Source organism: Clarias gariepinus, chromosome 28, assembly GCF_024256425.1.
Source record: "Clarias gariepinus isolate MV-2021 ecotype Netherlands chromosome 28, CGAR_prim_01v2, whole genome shotgun sequence".
Taxonomy (NCBI): domain Eukaryota; kingdom Metazoa; phylum Chordata; class Actinopteri; order Siluriformes; family Clariidae; genus Clarias; species Clarias gariepinus.
Window position 1 is genome coordinate 4964947 of NC_071127.1, and position 16127 is coordinate 4981073.

At 39.0% G+C, this 16127-nt stretch overlaps 1 protein-coding gene across 1 annotated transcript in view; it reads right to left on the bottom strand.

Annotated features, from left to right (window-relative positions):
* Positions 1-1664: 1664 nt before the first annotated feature.
* The window catches only part of LOC128515929 (NLR family CARD domain-containing protein 3-like), a 46676-nt gene continuing 32213 nt past the window's right edge, over positions 1665-16127 (bottom strand). The window contains exons 11-12 of the mRNA XM_053490194.1: positions 3479-3652; positions 1665-2228 (exon numbers count right to left, since the gene is read on the bottom strand). Coding sequence (XP_053346169.1) covers positions 2213-2228; positions 3479-3652 — 190 coding nt within the window. The 3' untranslated portion in view covers positions 1665-2212. The remainder of the gene's footprint in view (positions 2229-3478; positions 3653-16127) is intronic.

Consider the following 16127-nt stretch of genomic DNA (forward strand, 5'->3'; position numbering starts at 1 on the left):
CTATTGGGTTGAGATCTGGTGACTGTGGGGGCCATTTTAGGACAGTGAACTCATTGTCATGTTCAAGAAACCAATTTGAAATGATTCAAGCTTTGTGACAGTGTGCATTATCCTGCTGGAAGTAGCCATCAGAGGATGGGTACATGGTGGTCATAAAGGGATGGACATGGTCAGAAACAATGCTCAGGTAGCTCGTGGCATTTAAACGATGCCCAATTGGCACTACAGGGCCTAAAGTGTGCCAAGAAAACATCCCCCACACCATTACACCACCACCACCAGCCTGCACAGTGGTAACAAGGTATGATGGATCCATGTTCTCATTCTGTTTACGCCAAATTCTGACTCTACCATTTGAATGTCTCAACAGAAATCGAGACTCATCAGACCAGGCAACATTTTTCGAGTTTTCAACTGTCCAATTTCGGTGAGCTCGTGCAAATTGTAGCCTCTTTTTTCCTATTTGTAGTGGAGATAAGTGGTACCCGGTGGGGTCTTCTGCTGTTGTAGCCCATCCGCCTCAAGGTTGTGTGTGTTGTGGCTTCACAAATGCTTTGCTGCATACCTCGGTTGTAACGAGTGGTTATTTCAGTCAAAGTTGCTCTTCTATCAGCTTGAATCAATCGGCCCATTCTCCTCTGACCTCCAGCATCAACAAAGCATTTTCGCGCACAGGACTGCCGCATACTGGATGTTTTTCCTTTTTCACCAATTCTTTGTAAATCCTAGAAATCGTTGTGCGTGAAAATCCCAGTAACTGAGCAGATTGTGAAATACTTAAACCGGCCCATCTGGTGTAGATTCATATTTTGACAGGCATTATACAGAAACAATGGAGCTAACTGTTTACATCACGTATATGTGTCCAAATACACTATTAAATTATTATACTGTATATTAATGAACAAGCTAGTTTCCGTGTGCTAAGCGCTAGCGGTAAGCATAGTGATATTAACTTGCTTATAAATCCATATGTGGATGTATATTACAGAGATGCCATGGAGCTGATGGTTTACATCAGTGTTTAATGGTCTAAATAAGATGTTATTCCTTTTACATTTACATTTAGGCATTTAGCAGACGCTCTTATCCAGAGCGACTTACATTTTTATCTTATTACACATCTGAGCAGTTGAGGGTTAAGGGCCTTGCTCAAGGGCCCAACAGTGGCAACTTGGTGGTTGTGGGGTTTGAACCTGGGATCTTCCGAACCATAGTCCAATGCCTTAACCACTGAGCTACCCCTGGCCTTTTAATCACTGACATTTACACTCGGCACGGCATTTCCCCCAAACACTTCAATAGTATTCATCTGATTAATTTTATATATTAAACATTACCTGGTACGTGTGTGCAGTTGAAAATTTAGTAAAAATTATAACGTTATCACGCTATAATTCACTATATATTCCATCATGTTGAGTCCTGGAGCTGATATCCGGAAAGGTTCAGTTGCGTTTTGACCTCACTCCCATAGTCCTTTGCCCATTAGCTTTAGCTTTTAGCTTGCAAAATACGGGAGAAAGAGAGTTCTCACACAGGAAAAAGCACACACACACGGGAAAAAGCACACATTTACAAGAGAAAAAGCGCACATTTACTAGGGAAAAAACATACATTTACTAGGGGAAAAACACATTTTCAAGGGAAAAAAAACATTTACAAGGGAAAAACACATTTATAAGGGAAAAAGCACACATTTACAAGGGAAAAAACATTTATAAGAGACAAAGCACACATTTTAAAGGGAAAAAAACACTTACTTGGAAAAAAACATACACATATACAGGAAAGATGATTTGCCTTTCTGGGCCACCGTATTTCAATGACAACATTATACAGCATATAGGGTTCCTGCTGGGTTCAGTCTGTATCTGAACCAAAAAGATTTTAACTATATTAAGTAGCAAAGTGATAAATATGACTTGTACTGAGTCTCCTACAGGTTTCCTCAGATAAACTCCCCAATGCCAGTCCTGTCAGGTGAGAATCCCATCAATGTCCTGAAACTGTTCCTGTCCATTTAAGCTCTTTGTTCCACTCACTGGGTTCAGTTCGAGTCCATGTGGTTTTTCACCTGCTGATCCTTCAGGATTTTTTGGGATTGAAGAATGTATGTCCAAGTCTCTGAGTCTGTTCAATGTTATTATTAAAAGATTCCATTTGCTGATATAAAAAGGCAAGAAAAAGTGAATCTTCGGCACACCGCTGTTCATCTCGAACCAAATCTAAAAGAGAAAGATCTGAATTAATAAACACAAACTAGACAGGGCCGCTTCATGATCAACAGCACGTAATCACCTTTGCTGTAAGTAAAACATTACTACCTCATGTATATAATGTAATTTAACATTTATAGAATACTGTATTTCAGACTATTTATTACACCTGTACCACCACGGTCCCGGGGAATAAGATCTGGTTCTCCGGATAACTGAGCCGCCGCTTTGTCTCCCCCTAGTGTGTCTACGTTGGTATATGTCTCACGAAAACACTAAATCACACTAAACTGTGTCTTTCCCCTGTGTGTCTATTTAAACCAGCCGAACCCGTAGCTGCCTCTCCGTGCACTGTGATTTTCGTTGGTATGAAAGGTGTTCTAATCTCCACTGTCTCTTGTTTTTCTCAGGACTGAAAGGAGTCTGCAGGGGCGAGGTCTGATTTGTACCACATCCGAACGGATTTGAGTTCCCAGCTGAGGAGCACTTAGCCCTTTCGTTATCAAGCAACTTTGGTTGTGATTTTCTTTTAATTCGGTTTTGTTTTCTATGAAACCGACCACCTACAGACCCAGTCTGAGGAGTTCTCTGAACCCCTTGTTATTTTGTCTTGTTTAAACTATTGAACTTAAATAAATAGTCGTTGAAATCACTTCCTGCATCTGCGTCTGTCTCCAAGCACAGGAAATCATGACACTATTCACTTAGAACAAATGAAAACTTCCACAAGTTCTAACAGGAAAGTGAGCCGACATTTACAATCACATCACAGACTGATGCTTTAAAATCATATCACTGCTGTGTGTTTTATCTCCTGTTCTACATGTATATTTAAGTGCAGACTTTAAGAAGAAGCGGAGGTGAATTTTACAGGAATGACAGAAGACGCGGTGAGGAGGTGGAGAGCTGGAAGGAGTGTCAGAGTGAGTAAAGTAGCTGATTAAATCTAATATTTGTGGCAGATTTACAATCTGCATTTCTTCAAACCTGCACTCAGGTGGGATGTTTTGTAAACTCTGTCTGACTCCCTGTCTCCTGCTTTCACATGAAGTTTAAATCAACACCAAACAGCATTAAAGATAATGGTTAAAAAAAGTCTGATTTAATAGAATAAAGTGAAATTTTAACTCTGTAATCTGATATTTACTGGAACTAAAGAGAAATGCTAATGTACAGTACAAGCTAATGCTAATGTACAAAATAATGCTAATTAGCCCGTTAATGTGTTTCAGTGTTTATATAAAGAGATCATTACTCACCTCAGTGTCTGTAGTTTGTAATGTTCATCGTCCTTAAGGGCAGAGAGACACTTCCGTCCTGAGTCTCCTATTTTGTTCCCATACAGATCCAGTAGTCTCAGGTGTGAGGGGTTTGATTTCAGAGCTGAAGCGAGAGCAGCACAGCCTTCATCTGAGACACCACAATCATCCAACCTGCAGAGACACAATGACACACACTTCACTCTCAGGATGTAAACTTCAAGAGAAGGTGTGTGTGTGTGTGTGTGTGTGTGTGGAAAAAACTTGGGCATTTAATCTAAAATATATTACTTTAAGCTCTGTGATCTCTCTCTCTCTCTCTCTCTCTCTCTCTCACACACACACACACACACACACACCTACTGATGGTGTTCTCTCCTTTAGCTCTGTGTTACTATATGAATGGATTTAAGTCTGTGGGTTTATTCATAGACATTCTGTATTTATGACTAAATGTGTAATAATATAAGACTATTTTAAAATGTTAGAGAAAGAACTGATGGGGGAAACTGCATGTGTTTAATACTGCTTGTCCATTTGTCTGTTTCTGTAACCCAGATCTGGCACCTCTATTCATAGCACATAAAGTCAAACTGAAAGAACATTCAGTAACTAAATGAACTTTTAACTCTTAGAAGGAATAAAAAGAATGGTTTTTGTCTTGTATTGATTTTAAGCTTTTAAACCCTGCAGCTCACACAGTGCAGTTAGTTTGTGTCCAACTGCCCCTATCTCACATACGCGGTTTCGCGCCGTGGCCGTAAGTATGGATCATCATGATTCATCTTTAGTTTTGGCGCTGTGGTTATGTTTCCATCTTTCCGCGTGTCGGTCCTCGCATAGTCAAACTGCATAGATGAGATGTAATAACAGTTTCGGGCAGGTTTTCAGGGCCAGGGCTTGTAGGACGACTTTCTTACACACACACACACACACACGGATTGGGAATGACTGCTGTCTGGCTCACGGATTGCATATATTGCTGTTTGTTTCCGGCTTCGCTACCGTTTGGACGTTCCTGCTTACTCCTCTGCGCTTTGCTCTTTGTATCTGTAATTTTCTCTAATTCCTCTACGATTTTTACAAAAAGGGGACTTTTCCCTCCCCCTGCCAGCAGTTACATTCCAGAGATGGGAAAACAAAGCTGCCTACATTCAAATGAACAAGTGAAAAAAAAGCCCTTTGTGGAATCTACTTGTTGCATGACCTGCCACACATTTCGACAAAGGATTGCAGTTCTTGAAACAAAGTTACTTGCTGGACTTCCCAAACTGGCAGAACATTTAGCGGATCGTCAGCATGGACCCCTTCAGCATACAGCCGATGAGTCTCGTGAATCTAGCAAATCTCAACAGTTTATACAGAGTGTAGAGGAACATGCCAAAACTGATCAACAGATTAATCGATGGTACAAACAAGGAGAAAGACGCAAAGGCACTCAAGATATCAGATTGTCACGAGTATCTCATATTGCTGCAATAGCATCCTCTTCCCCAGATATAGCTGTGACAAGACTTGCGACTTGCAAACACTGGTATTTTGCCACCCCCCATTCATCTTGAGAACAGATTCAAAGCGTTGATTAATGTGGGTTAGGAATCCCCAAATGTTATTGAATATAGATCGGATCAGCCATCAGCTAACGCCGCTAACAACAGGCATTCAATGTCGAGCAGTGAGCGGCACTCAGCTCACAGAAAATGGAGAAACTGGCTTTTTTTTGTATTGTTGCCACGAAAGTTTCGCGTTTGTATCAGCGTTTAAATTACATAGTTTTTTATTTATACAATAATAATATTAATAGCAAATTAATAGTGAGAGCAGCGTTATTCCCGTAGCGGACAGTCTGGGTGCCACAGGCGGAGATAACCAGCCCCCGACTCCGGCATTAGAGCCCTCACAGCGGGGCGAGTGGGTCTCCTCTGGTTATAGGAGACTCTATAATGAGGCACGTGAAATTAGTCAGGCCTTTAGGGGCGCCAGCAGCAGTGGTTAGGTGTATCCCGGAAGCCAGAGCACCGGACATCAGGTAATCTTAGGGCTCTAGGACAGCACAGGTTCTCTAAGATAGTGGTACATGCTGGAGCTAATGATATACGCCTTCGTCAGTCAGAGGTTAGTAAGAATAACTTTATAGAGGTGTTTAAATTAGCGAAGGCGATGTCCGATGAAGTAATAAGCTCTGGTCCCATCCCAATGAGACGTGGCGACATAGCTTACAGCAGGTTATGAACTGCTGGATGTCCAGGTGGTGGACAGACAGACAGGCTAAACCAACCGTCTGCTAGCTGCATAAAGTCGTCACTCAGGGTTCATCATATTGAGACTGTGTCTGTTCCCCGAGCTAAAAACAAATTTAGAAAGACTCAAAGTCTGTTTTAGTAATTTAATTAACATAAAGACCACAAACTCAGATCATACTGAATGCACAGCCGGCACCTCTGATCTGAAGCTAGGACTATTAAATATTAGATATACTCTGTTTAACAGAAACCTGGATTAAACAGGACGAGTATGCAGCTCTAAATGAAGCTAGTCCTCCTGGATACAGCTACATACACCAGCCTCGGTTAACTGGTAGAGGAGGAGGCGTCGCAGTTATTCACAATGATAATTTGACTATTGTACAAAAACACGGACACAAATTTAATTCATTTGAAATTCTTTATAGTAACATAAGTGTATTTAACTATATTAAGTCAGCTCAGTCGATTCCACTAATTGTCATTTACAGACCTCCAGGGCCGTACTCTGAATTTCTTAGTGAATTTGCAGATTTCCTCTCAAACCTAGTCGTTTCTGTAGACAAAGTGTTAATTGCTGGAGATTTTAATATTCATTTTGAGAATTCAGAAGACCCTCTGAGAATAGCATTTATGTCCATACTGGACTCGGTAGGAGTAAATTAGTGTGTAGTAGGGCCCACTCATAAAGCAGGTCACACTTTAGATTTAATAATATTATTCAGATTAAGTATAAGAAATTTATTCACAATTCCACTATCTGAAGTTATCTCAGATCACTATCTTCTCTCAATTCAAGTGTGTCACAGTAATAATGTACGCACAGCGCCGCGCTACCGTATGAAACGTACATTCACGTCAACTAATCTCCCAGGGTTCCCAACTTCGATTAGATCACCGTCTGACCCCACAGAACTCGATCAGGCGCCTGAATATTTAGAGTCGACATTTCACTATACCTTAGATAATGTACCTCCAGTTAAAAGAAAAATTATTAGAGATAAGAAACTTGCTCCCTGGTATAACGATCACACGCGCACTTTAAAACAGACCGCTCGGAAATTAGAACATAAATGGCGTCAAACTAAATTGTATTATTAGTATTATGTAGTATTTCAAATAGCATGGAAGGAGAGCATCCTGAACTATAGAAAAGCTCTTAGTGTAGCTAGATTAACATATCTCTCCACTCTTATAGGAAATAACAAAAATAATCCTAGATTTTTTTTTAATGCTGTAGCCAAATTAACCAGAAATAAGACCACTGCAGAAATCTCCACAACAACATCATGCAATAGTGAGGACTTTATTAACTTTTTTAATAATAAAATTGTAAATATTAGGCATAAAATTGAGGCTTTGAAACCGAACAATGTAATTGATGCAGATGTTAATCTAGCCATGTCAGATCAGAACCTAGAGTACTTTACTCCCCTTGAAGAGAATGAACTAATTTTACTCATCTCTTCTGCAAATTCATCAACCTGTATATTAGATCCTGTACCGACACATTTTCTTAAACAGATAGTACCAGCAATAACAGAACCCCTGTTGAGAATAATTAATTCTTCACTCAGCATTGGTTATGTTCCAAAATCTTTTAAATTAGCAGTTATTAAACCGATTATTAAGAAACCTGACCTCGACCCCTGTCAGCTTTCCAATTACAGGCCAATATCAAACCTCCCCTTTATCTCTAAGATTCTGGAAAAGATAGTAGCGGAGCAGCAATGCTCAAATCTACATAGAAATGGCATAAATGAACTGTATCAATCAGGATTTAGGCCTCATCACAGCACAGAGACAGCACTCGTTAAAATAGTAAATGACCTCTTGCAGCTTTTGACACCATTGATCACAGTATTCTTCTTCTCAGATTAGAAAATGTAGTAGGAATTAAGGGTACAGCCCTCTCCTGGCTCAGATCCTATCTGACCCATCGTTATCAGTATGTAGACTTAAATGGTGATTATTCTGCATGTTTTTTAGTGGAGTTTGGTGTTCCGCAGGGTTCAGTTTTAGATCCACTGCTTTTTTTCCCTTTACATGCTTCCTTTGGGCAACATAATCCGTAAGCATGGTATTAGTTTTCATTGTTATGCTAACGACACACAGTTATATGTCTCAGCAAAACCTGATGAGAAAAAACAGCTTACTAAAGTTGAGCAATGTGTGCAGGACATAAGAAATTGGATGCTAATTAACTTCCTTCTGCTTAATCCGGATAAGACAGAAGTTCTAGTCATAGGACCGCAAAAAGCTAGGAGTAAAATTTTAGATCACACCATAACTTCAGATGGCCTATCTGTTCCATCAAGTGCAACAGTAAAAGACCTTGGTGTGATTATTGATTCCAGCCTTTCATTTGAAGCTCATGTAGATAATATTACCAGGATAGCATTCTTTCACCTCAGAAATATTGCCAAGATAAGAAATATATTGTCGCTAAACGATGCAGAAAAACTAGTTCATGCTTTTATCACCTCTAGGTTGGACTATTGTAATGCCTTACTATCTGGTTGTTCAGCTCGGTGCATAAATAGGCTTCAGCTAGTCCAGAATGCAGCAGCGAGAGTCCTAGAACCAGAAGATATAAGCACATCACACCTATCTTATCTTCACCGCATTGGCTCCCTGTGAAATTTCGCATTGATTTTAAAATACTACTCTTGACATATAAAGCATTAAATGGTCTCGCGCCGCAGTACCTGAGCGAACTGCTAGTGTCTTACGATCCGCCACGCCTACTTCGATCAAAGGATGCAGGCTGCTTGTCAGTACCGTGTATTATGAAAAATACAGCTGGGGACGGAGCTTTTTCTTACAAAGCCCCAAAATTATGGAATAGTCTTCCAAATAGTGTTTAGGACTCAAACACAGTCTCAGTGTTTAAGTCCAGGCTAAAAACCTATTTATTTAGCCAAGCATTTTTATAAATAGATTTGCCTTAGTAGAAAGGAGCAGATCTGAGGGACTCATGGGCGTAGAGTATTATGGTGAACTGGTATGTTTAGATGCTGTCTTCCTCACTCTCATTGATCACTCAGGTTTGCTGACGGTGAGGTGATTGTTTGCTTTACATCTCAAGAAGCCCTCATGTTTGTGTTTCCTTCTGGCTCTCCCTTTTAGTTATGCTGTCATAGTTAGTCCTGCCGCAGTCTCTTGCGCTTGCACTCTACAGTTAATATACATTCACATTATACATTGTGTGACTGTGACCATACCTAACTGCCATCTCTCCTCTTCTTCTCTTTCTCCCCCTCTTTCTCTTTCCTCTCTCCCCCTGTCTCCCCCTTTCACTCTTTCTCTCTCTCTGTCGAGCTACACATGTCGTTCCTGAGCTGCCAGTGATCCAGACTCCCTCTGCCCTCCGGACCTGTCTGACCCATCCTCAGGGGCGTAGCAAGCTTTTCAAAAGTGTGGGGGATGAATGTGGTTTGTTTGTTAACAATAAAAATGATGAATACAATGACAGAAGGGTACAAAAGGTATTAACATACAAGATATAAAAAGCTTTCAATTTAAATGAGTGATAGTGATACTAGATGATACTAAAAACACACTCTGATAATCTCAGAGAAATTATTTTGTTACTCCAAATATACAGACATTTCATACAAACAACATACTGTATATTCAGAACAAAAATATAAACAACTATGTACATATATAAATGCAACCAACAACAACAACTGACCAAATAATATATGACCAACTATATCTCTCATTTAAAAGAACCAAAAGTGCTCTTTCTGCTCTCCTTACAAGAGACAAACTGCTCAGCAACCTTTTTTCTGTTTCCCCTGTCCAGCTTGTCTTTATGTACATGGCACACAGCAACACTGTTGAGGCGAGTTTGGGTCAGTGAATATTGAAAAGTAAGACAATGAAATAAATGCAAACAGCATCTAATGGTAATAGGCTTTTAACACTAGAAGCGCCGAGCAGCGGTCATTTGACCGCAAGGGGGTAAAAAAAAAAAAAAAAACTTCACACTCGATCAAATTACAGGGCCCTCCTTTCATGACTTTTTCTAGTTCTGTGAGCTTAATTACCCTGTATGCTTACATTTTCAAAATCGCACCAGTAAAAGCCGCTGAAAAAATGTAAGTCGCTCTGGATAAGAGCGTCTGCCAAATGCCTAAATGTAAATGTAAATGTAAAAGCCAGTATAAAGCTATTTTGCCCTTATTAACGCGAAATCGCTGACAGCTGCGCGCCGGTCATGCCGTTTCCTGCCTTTTCCAACCTGCGATTCTCATTTCTCTCAGCAGATGGCGCGATCCCTTCAAGCTTAGATTAATATATAAACTGCTTCAAAGTCTTTTCACTCCGTGACCGCTGAGTGTGGAAATATATATATATATATATATATATATATATATATATATATATACTGTGAGAGGTGGTTGGAAGGTGTTACTTTAAATATATACAAACAAAATACAGCTTTTTTTCTCAGAGGTAAACGGAAAAGTGAAGTTGTTCAGCTGTTTAGTGTCACTATGTCATAAACAGTGAAACAACATGGACTCATCGCTGTGCTTGTTGTAACTGAAAAACGCTGAAACTGCTTCAAAGTCTTTCCACTCCGTGACCGCTGAAATCTGACACGACACTACGTTAGGCTACGTCTAGACTCATGTGCATATCGACGGTGATTAGATGTTGACCGAGGGCTCAGGGGAGGTGTGTGTGTGTGTGTGCGCGCGCGTGCGCCTACTTCGTGTACTTTTATAAACATTTTAAATATAAACAAACAAAATACAGCTTTTTTTCTCAAAGGTAAACGGAAACGTGAAGTTGTTCAGCTGTTTAGTGTCACTATGCAGATGTTACACTCAGTGTAGTTACCGAAATCTTTGATTTAGTTGTCATTCAGTGGCCACACATCACTTCCACGTTTCCCTTGCTTTTATTACATGAGCATAAGAAGTGAAACAATTCGCAGGTTTATAATACACTGTGGCAAAGTGATCCACGTTCCCGCCGATTGGGCGCGTGGTCCGTTGCCTAGCAACACTGAACGAAACGAGGCATAATCGTGGTGTTTGCTTCGGTTATGACATAGCATACTTTATTATCTGCTGTGGTAGATCTGATTTATTAAAATTTAATATTGTTTTAGCGATAATTTATATCATTGAAATTGACGAAATACCTAAATTGTCTAGATTAACCTAGTGTGTCCAGGACATAAAAGATTGGATGACCAATAACTTTCTCTTACTAAACTCAGACAAGACAGAGATATTACTCATCGGCCCAAAATCCAGCACACAACAGCTTTCACAATTCAGCCTGTGTTAAGAAGGATGTACTGTTACTACTAGCTCAACAGTAAAAGACCTGGGCGTAATATTAGACAGTAACTTGTCCTTTGAAAATCATATTTCCAATATCACAAAAACAGCCTTTTTCCATCTTAGAAATATCGCCAAACTTAGGAGCATCTTATCCGTATCTGATGCAGAAAAGCTAGTTCATGCATTCATGACCTCCAGACTGGACTATTGTAATGCATTACTAGGTGGTTGTCCTGCATCCTCAATAAACAAGCTTCAGTTAGTCCAAAATGCAGCCGCCAGGGTTCTCACCAGATCCAGAAAATATGATCATATAACCCCAATATTATCATCCCTGCACTGGCTACCTGTTCAATTTAGAATTAATTACAAAATAGTATTACTTACATACAAGGCTTTAAATGGTTTAGCTCCCACATACCTAACCAGTCTTCTGATACGCTATAATCCACCACGTTCCTTAAGATCACAAAACTCTGGACTTCTTGTAATTCCCAGAATTTCAAAATCTACAAAAGGGGGTAGGGCTTTTTCATATTTAGCTCCAAAGCTTTGGAATAGCCTTCCAGACAGTGTTCGGGGCTCAGACACAGTTTTCCAGTTTAAAAGTAGACTCAAGACGCATCTCTTTAATCTGGCATACGCGTAACTCATTCCATAACTTCATACTTCAGTACATCTATCCTGAATGGCAACTACGCTAATTCTCTCCATCTGTTCTGTACTTTTCTACCCATCCCGAGGCATCTGGAGATTGTACCAGCTTCAGTAGACAAAGGCCAACCCTGCGAGAATCCTGAGGCATCCAGAGAAGGACCAGCTCCAGCTGAATTCTGCCATATTATGGTTGGAGCTACACATCCTGCTCCTGTGCTCCCAGTGATCCAAACCCCATCTGCGCTCTGCACCTAATGACTCATCCCTATGTTGAACTGGACTTCATGTTAATTTAAAGAATTTCTGTTATATTGTACTGTACTTTCAGCTGCATAACACACATGGTGTTATATCATCTCTATCTGTTATCACCCAAATGAGGATGGGTTCCCTGTTGAGTCTGGTTCCTCTCAAGGTTTCTTCCTATTACCATCTCAGGGAGTTTTTCCTTGCCACTGTCGCCGTCACCCTTGGCTTGCTCATCAGAGAAATTTCATTTATTTATCTCGTTATTATCTAGACACATTTTTCTCACACATACACAATTTATTATTATTATTATTATTATTATTTTATTATATATATATATATATATATATATATATATATATATATATATATATATTTTTTTTTTTTTTTTTTTTTTTTTAATTAATTTCTTTCATCTTTGTGAAGCTGCTTTGAGACCATGACCATTGTTAAAAGCGCTATATAAATAAAATTGAATTGAATTGAATAATTTCACGGAAGCAAGTTCAGAACTAAATCGCTGCTCGTGCTCCACCTGAGACGTTCAGAAGCTTCAAATAGAATGAACAAACTAATACATTTTCTTCATACGATATAAAATTAAGTAGAGCTTTCCTTTTTTTTTTTACGAAGCCCCTAGATGGACAAAGGAGGAGAAAAAACGGCAGAAAAAAGTCATGCCAAAAACTTTGGGTTATAATGCAAAACATGACTTGTTTTTTTTCTGTTTTTCCTCTTCCTTTGTCCCCTTATAGACTCTGTAGTAGGTTTTCTTAGTTGAATATGAAAAAAAGATACCGCTGATTATCAACGCGGGAATAAATGGCGCATTGTCCAAGTACAAGTTGATCTTGGAGCTAAAATATTTGCTTTGGGTGAAAGCGCCATCTAGCGATCATTGTGTGTCAGCAGCAGCTTCCCATTCAAAACAATAGGCGGTCAAATGACCGCTGAACTGCGTTATAAGTAGGTGACACTGGCGCGGCGCATGATAGAAAGGCCTTCCCAGGCTGTACAGCTGACCCATCTAATCTACAACCTATTATGCATCAAACTAAGATTACCGTGGGGACAAAAAGTAAGGTCATAAAGTTAGCATTTTTAAATAATCGCTCACTAAAAAATAATTTTTAATCAATGATTTGATCGCCACAAACAAATTGGATTTTATGTTTTTAAATAAAACTTGGCTAGAAGATAGCTGCAGTGCAACAGTCCTTAATGAAACAGCCCCTCCTAAATTTACGTTCAGGAGTGTCTGCTAGGACACAACTGTTAGGAGAGGTGGAGGTGTAGTTGCTCTATTTAAAGATGGTTATCAATGCAAGCAATTGTCATTTGGTCAGTATTTGTCTTTTAAATATCTAGGGATTTTGCTGAAAGGTGCTCCATGTATTTTGTTCATCATCATTTACAGACCTCCAAAATACTCTCCATACTTTATTGTAGAGTTCACAGAACTGCTATCAATGATTTTCTCAGAGTTTGACAGTTTTTTTCTATAACATGGGACTTTGATAGTCATATTGATAATGCAGAAGTCAATACTACAGATGTCGCCATGAAAAACACGTTTCGAGAAAAGGGATTCCGCGACTGTGAAAATGCCCTTCATTACCTGTAGGGGGCAGTCGTGTTTCATTCTAAAGTATTTTGTGTCTACAATTAACAATGCCTTTTGGAAAGTGAAAGTGAGTTGTGCGTGCGGCTTTTTGATCAAAAGTGTGCGCAGATATGAGCAGATTTATCGATAAAACTACAGACATGAAATGCAACAAACACAAAAATATGTGCTACTCGCTGAATACAACGCGACAGCACGCAGAATCCCTTTGACTGCGCTTTCTCCATTCATTAGTACTGTAATAGTACACTAAAAAAATGCTGGGTTTCTGTAAATGTAAAATGTAAATGTAAAAATGCTGGGTCAAAATTCTGTGTTATTTCGGGTACTTTAATCAAACTCCTGGGTTGTTTTAATTAAAATCTAACATTTTAATGGTTAGTGATTGGTGCATGGGCATCAACGTATAAATTATATATTAAAGAAAACGATTTATAATGGGAAATTAATAAGCATAGGAGGAACTGGATTATAATGGAATAAAATTTTGATGCGGTCAAACGAGGTGAAGGTACAGGGGAGGAGACTGGAGATCCCCCCTCTCAGAAACTGTATAAAAGAAGCGTGATTTTGACTGTGAAGGTAGTCTGATTTTGGCACTGCTTGGGATCTGATCCAAAGCATTGCTAGTCCGGCTCACGCAAATAAAAGATAAATGAATAAATAACTTTAAATAAATAAATAAATATTATGTATAAAGAAAATCTAATTTATATATTTGTGTTTAATTAAATTCTTAGCATTTTAATGGTTAGTGTTTGTTGCAGACATTTACACTATTTTTGGGGAAGAGCTTGGCTTGTACAGGCTACTTTACACTGATCAGCAGTCGACGCCCTGCCGTAACCAGCTGATCAAAGGAGCAGTTATCAGCCATGACACGTAGACTTCTGAGTTTGGAGGCCAGGGTTGGTTGGTTGGTTGGAAGCATGTTTGAAGGAGAAGATAACGTCATAAACACACACACAAACTCTCCGTGCATACACACCTACAGGACAGTATGAGACGCGCGCACGGACACTAGTGATGGGTCGTTCATGAAAGATTCTGAACTAATCTTTAACATGACTCAGATGAACGAGTAGTCTCGGAGAGTGATTCGTTCATTTTCTATTAGGCGCGCATGCGCAAAGCATCGCAAAACCTCCGTATGTTATATACAGGAAACAGTATTGAACGATCCTCAGCAATGAGTCTTCAAGTCTCGAGTCTTTCATTCTTTTGACACGTGACTCCCACTAGACGCTATGCAGTGCAGTACACAGGAAACAGTATTGAACGATTCTCAGCAATGAGTCTTCAAGTCCCGAGTCGTTCGTTCCTTCGTCACGTGACTCCCATAGACGCTATGCAGTGCAATAGATTCAAAAGAACGAACGACTTAGATTGGAAGATATAAGAGGCAAGCTGTTCAATCTGTTTATTATAATATGTCCTTAGATGCATTGTAAAATTTTCATAAATATTTTTAATATTAATAATTAATATTAATAATATTAACACACACACATACAAACTCTCTGTGCACACACACACAAACTCTCTGTGCACACACAAACAAACTCTCCGTGCCCACACACACACACACACACACACACACACACACACACACACACACACACACACACACACACACACACACTCTCTCCGAGCACACACACACATACAAACTCTCAGTGCAGATACATCGTGCCCAAAAAAAGATGCTTTAAAATTCATCTAAAATTCCTTCATCGGCGTGTATAAACCCACGGCTCGCACGTTCACTTAACAAAAGGCAGCGTTTTGATCAAAAGGATGATAAACGCGTGCGATTTACCAAAAAAATGCAGACATATCGTAAATGAAAAGTGAGAAGAAATTCAGCAGAATCTTCTGACACAATGCTTGCTCTGAAGGACTATACTTAACAAAAATATAGAGAATAAGAATCATATTTATAATAAGATTATTAATTACATAATGCAATTATATAAAAAAAATATTTATCTAAAAGCCAGACCGACCACTGCTGAAGTAGGTAAATATGCTTATACTGTAGATACGTAGGTTACGTTTTACAATTGCAATTACAAAGTACAATTGCAAGTAAATTACAAACTGCATGTAATGTTGTAAAATGTAAATAAAACAGTATTAGACACAAATATCTGATATGGTGGTATATAAAATAAAAAAGTGCTCAAATGTAAAGCAATTATTTATAATTTATAATTATTTAATTAATTCATTTATTGTGTATATTTAACTTCATTCAGCCGTTTAAGTTATATGAAAAATAACGTTCCTATCAGCCCACTATTATTTTTTGTTCAAATTTAAAGATTCCTGCGTGTGTGCAAAAAGATGAATACTAATAATACAAAAGTGTATAATCTTTAATAAAGTTAGCCTAATACAATGTGGTTTCCAATGCTGAAGCAAACATGATTTTGTTTTAGTCTATTCGCTGAATACAACGCGACAGCGCTCTCCGAGGTGACACCCAAAACCCCCAGTTACTGTAATCCCTCTTCTCACCTTTCATTCATGATAGGTGTGAAGGTATCAAACCGGTTTTCCTGATGGGG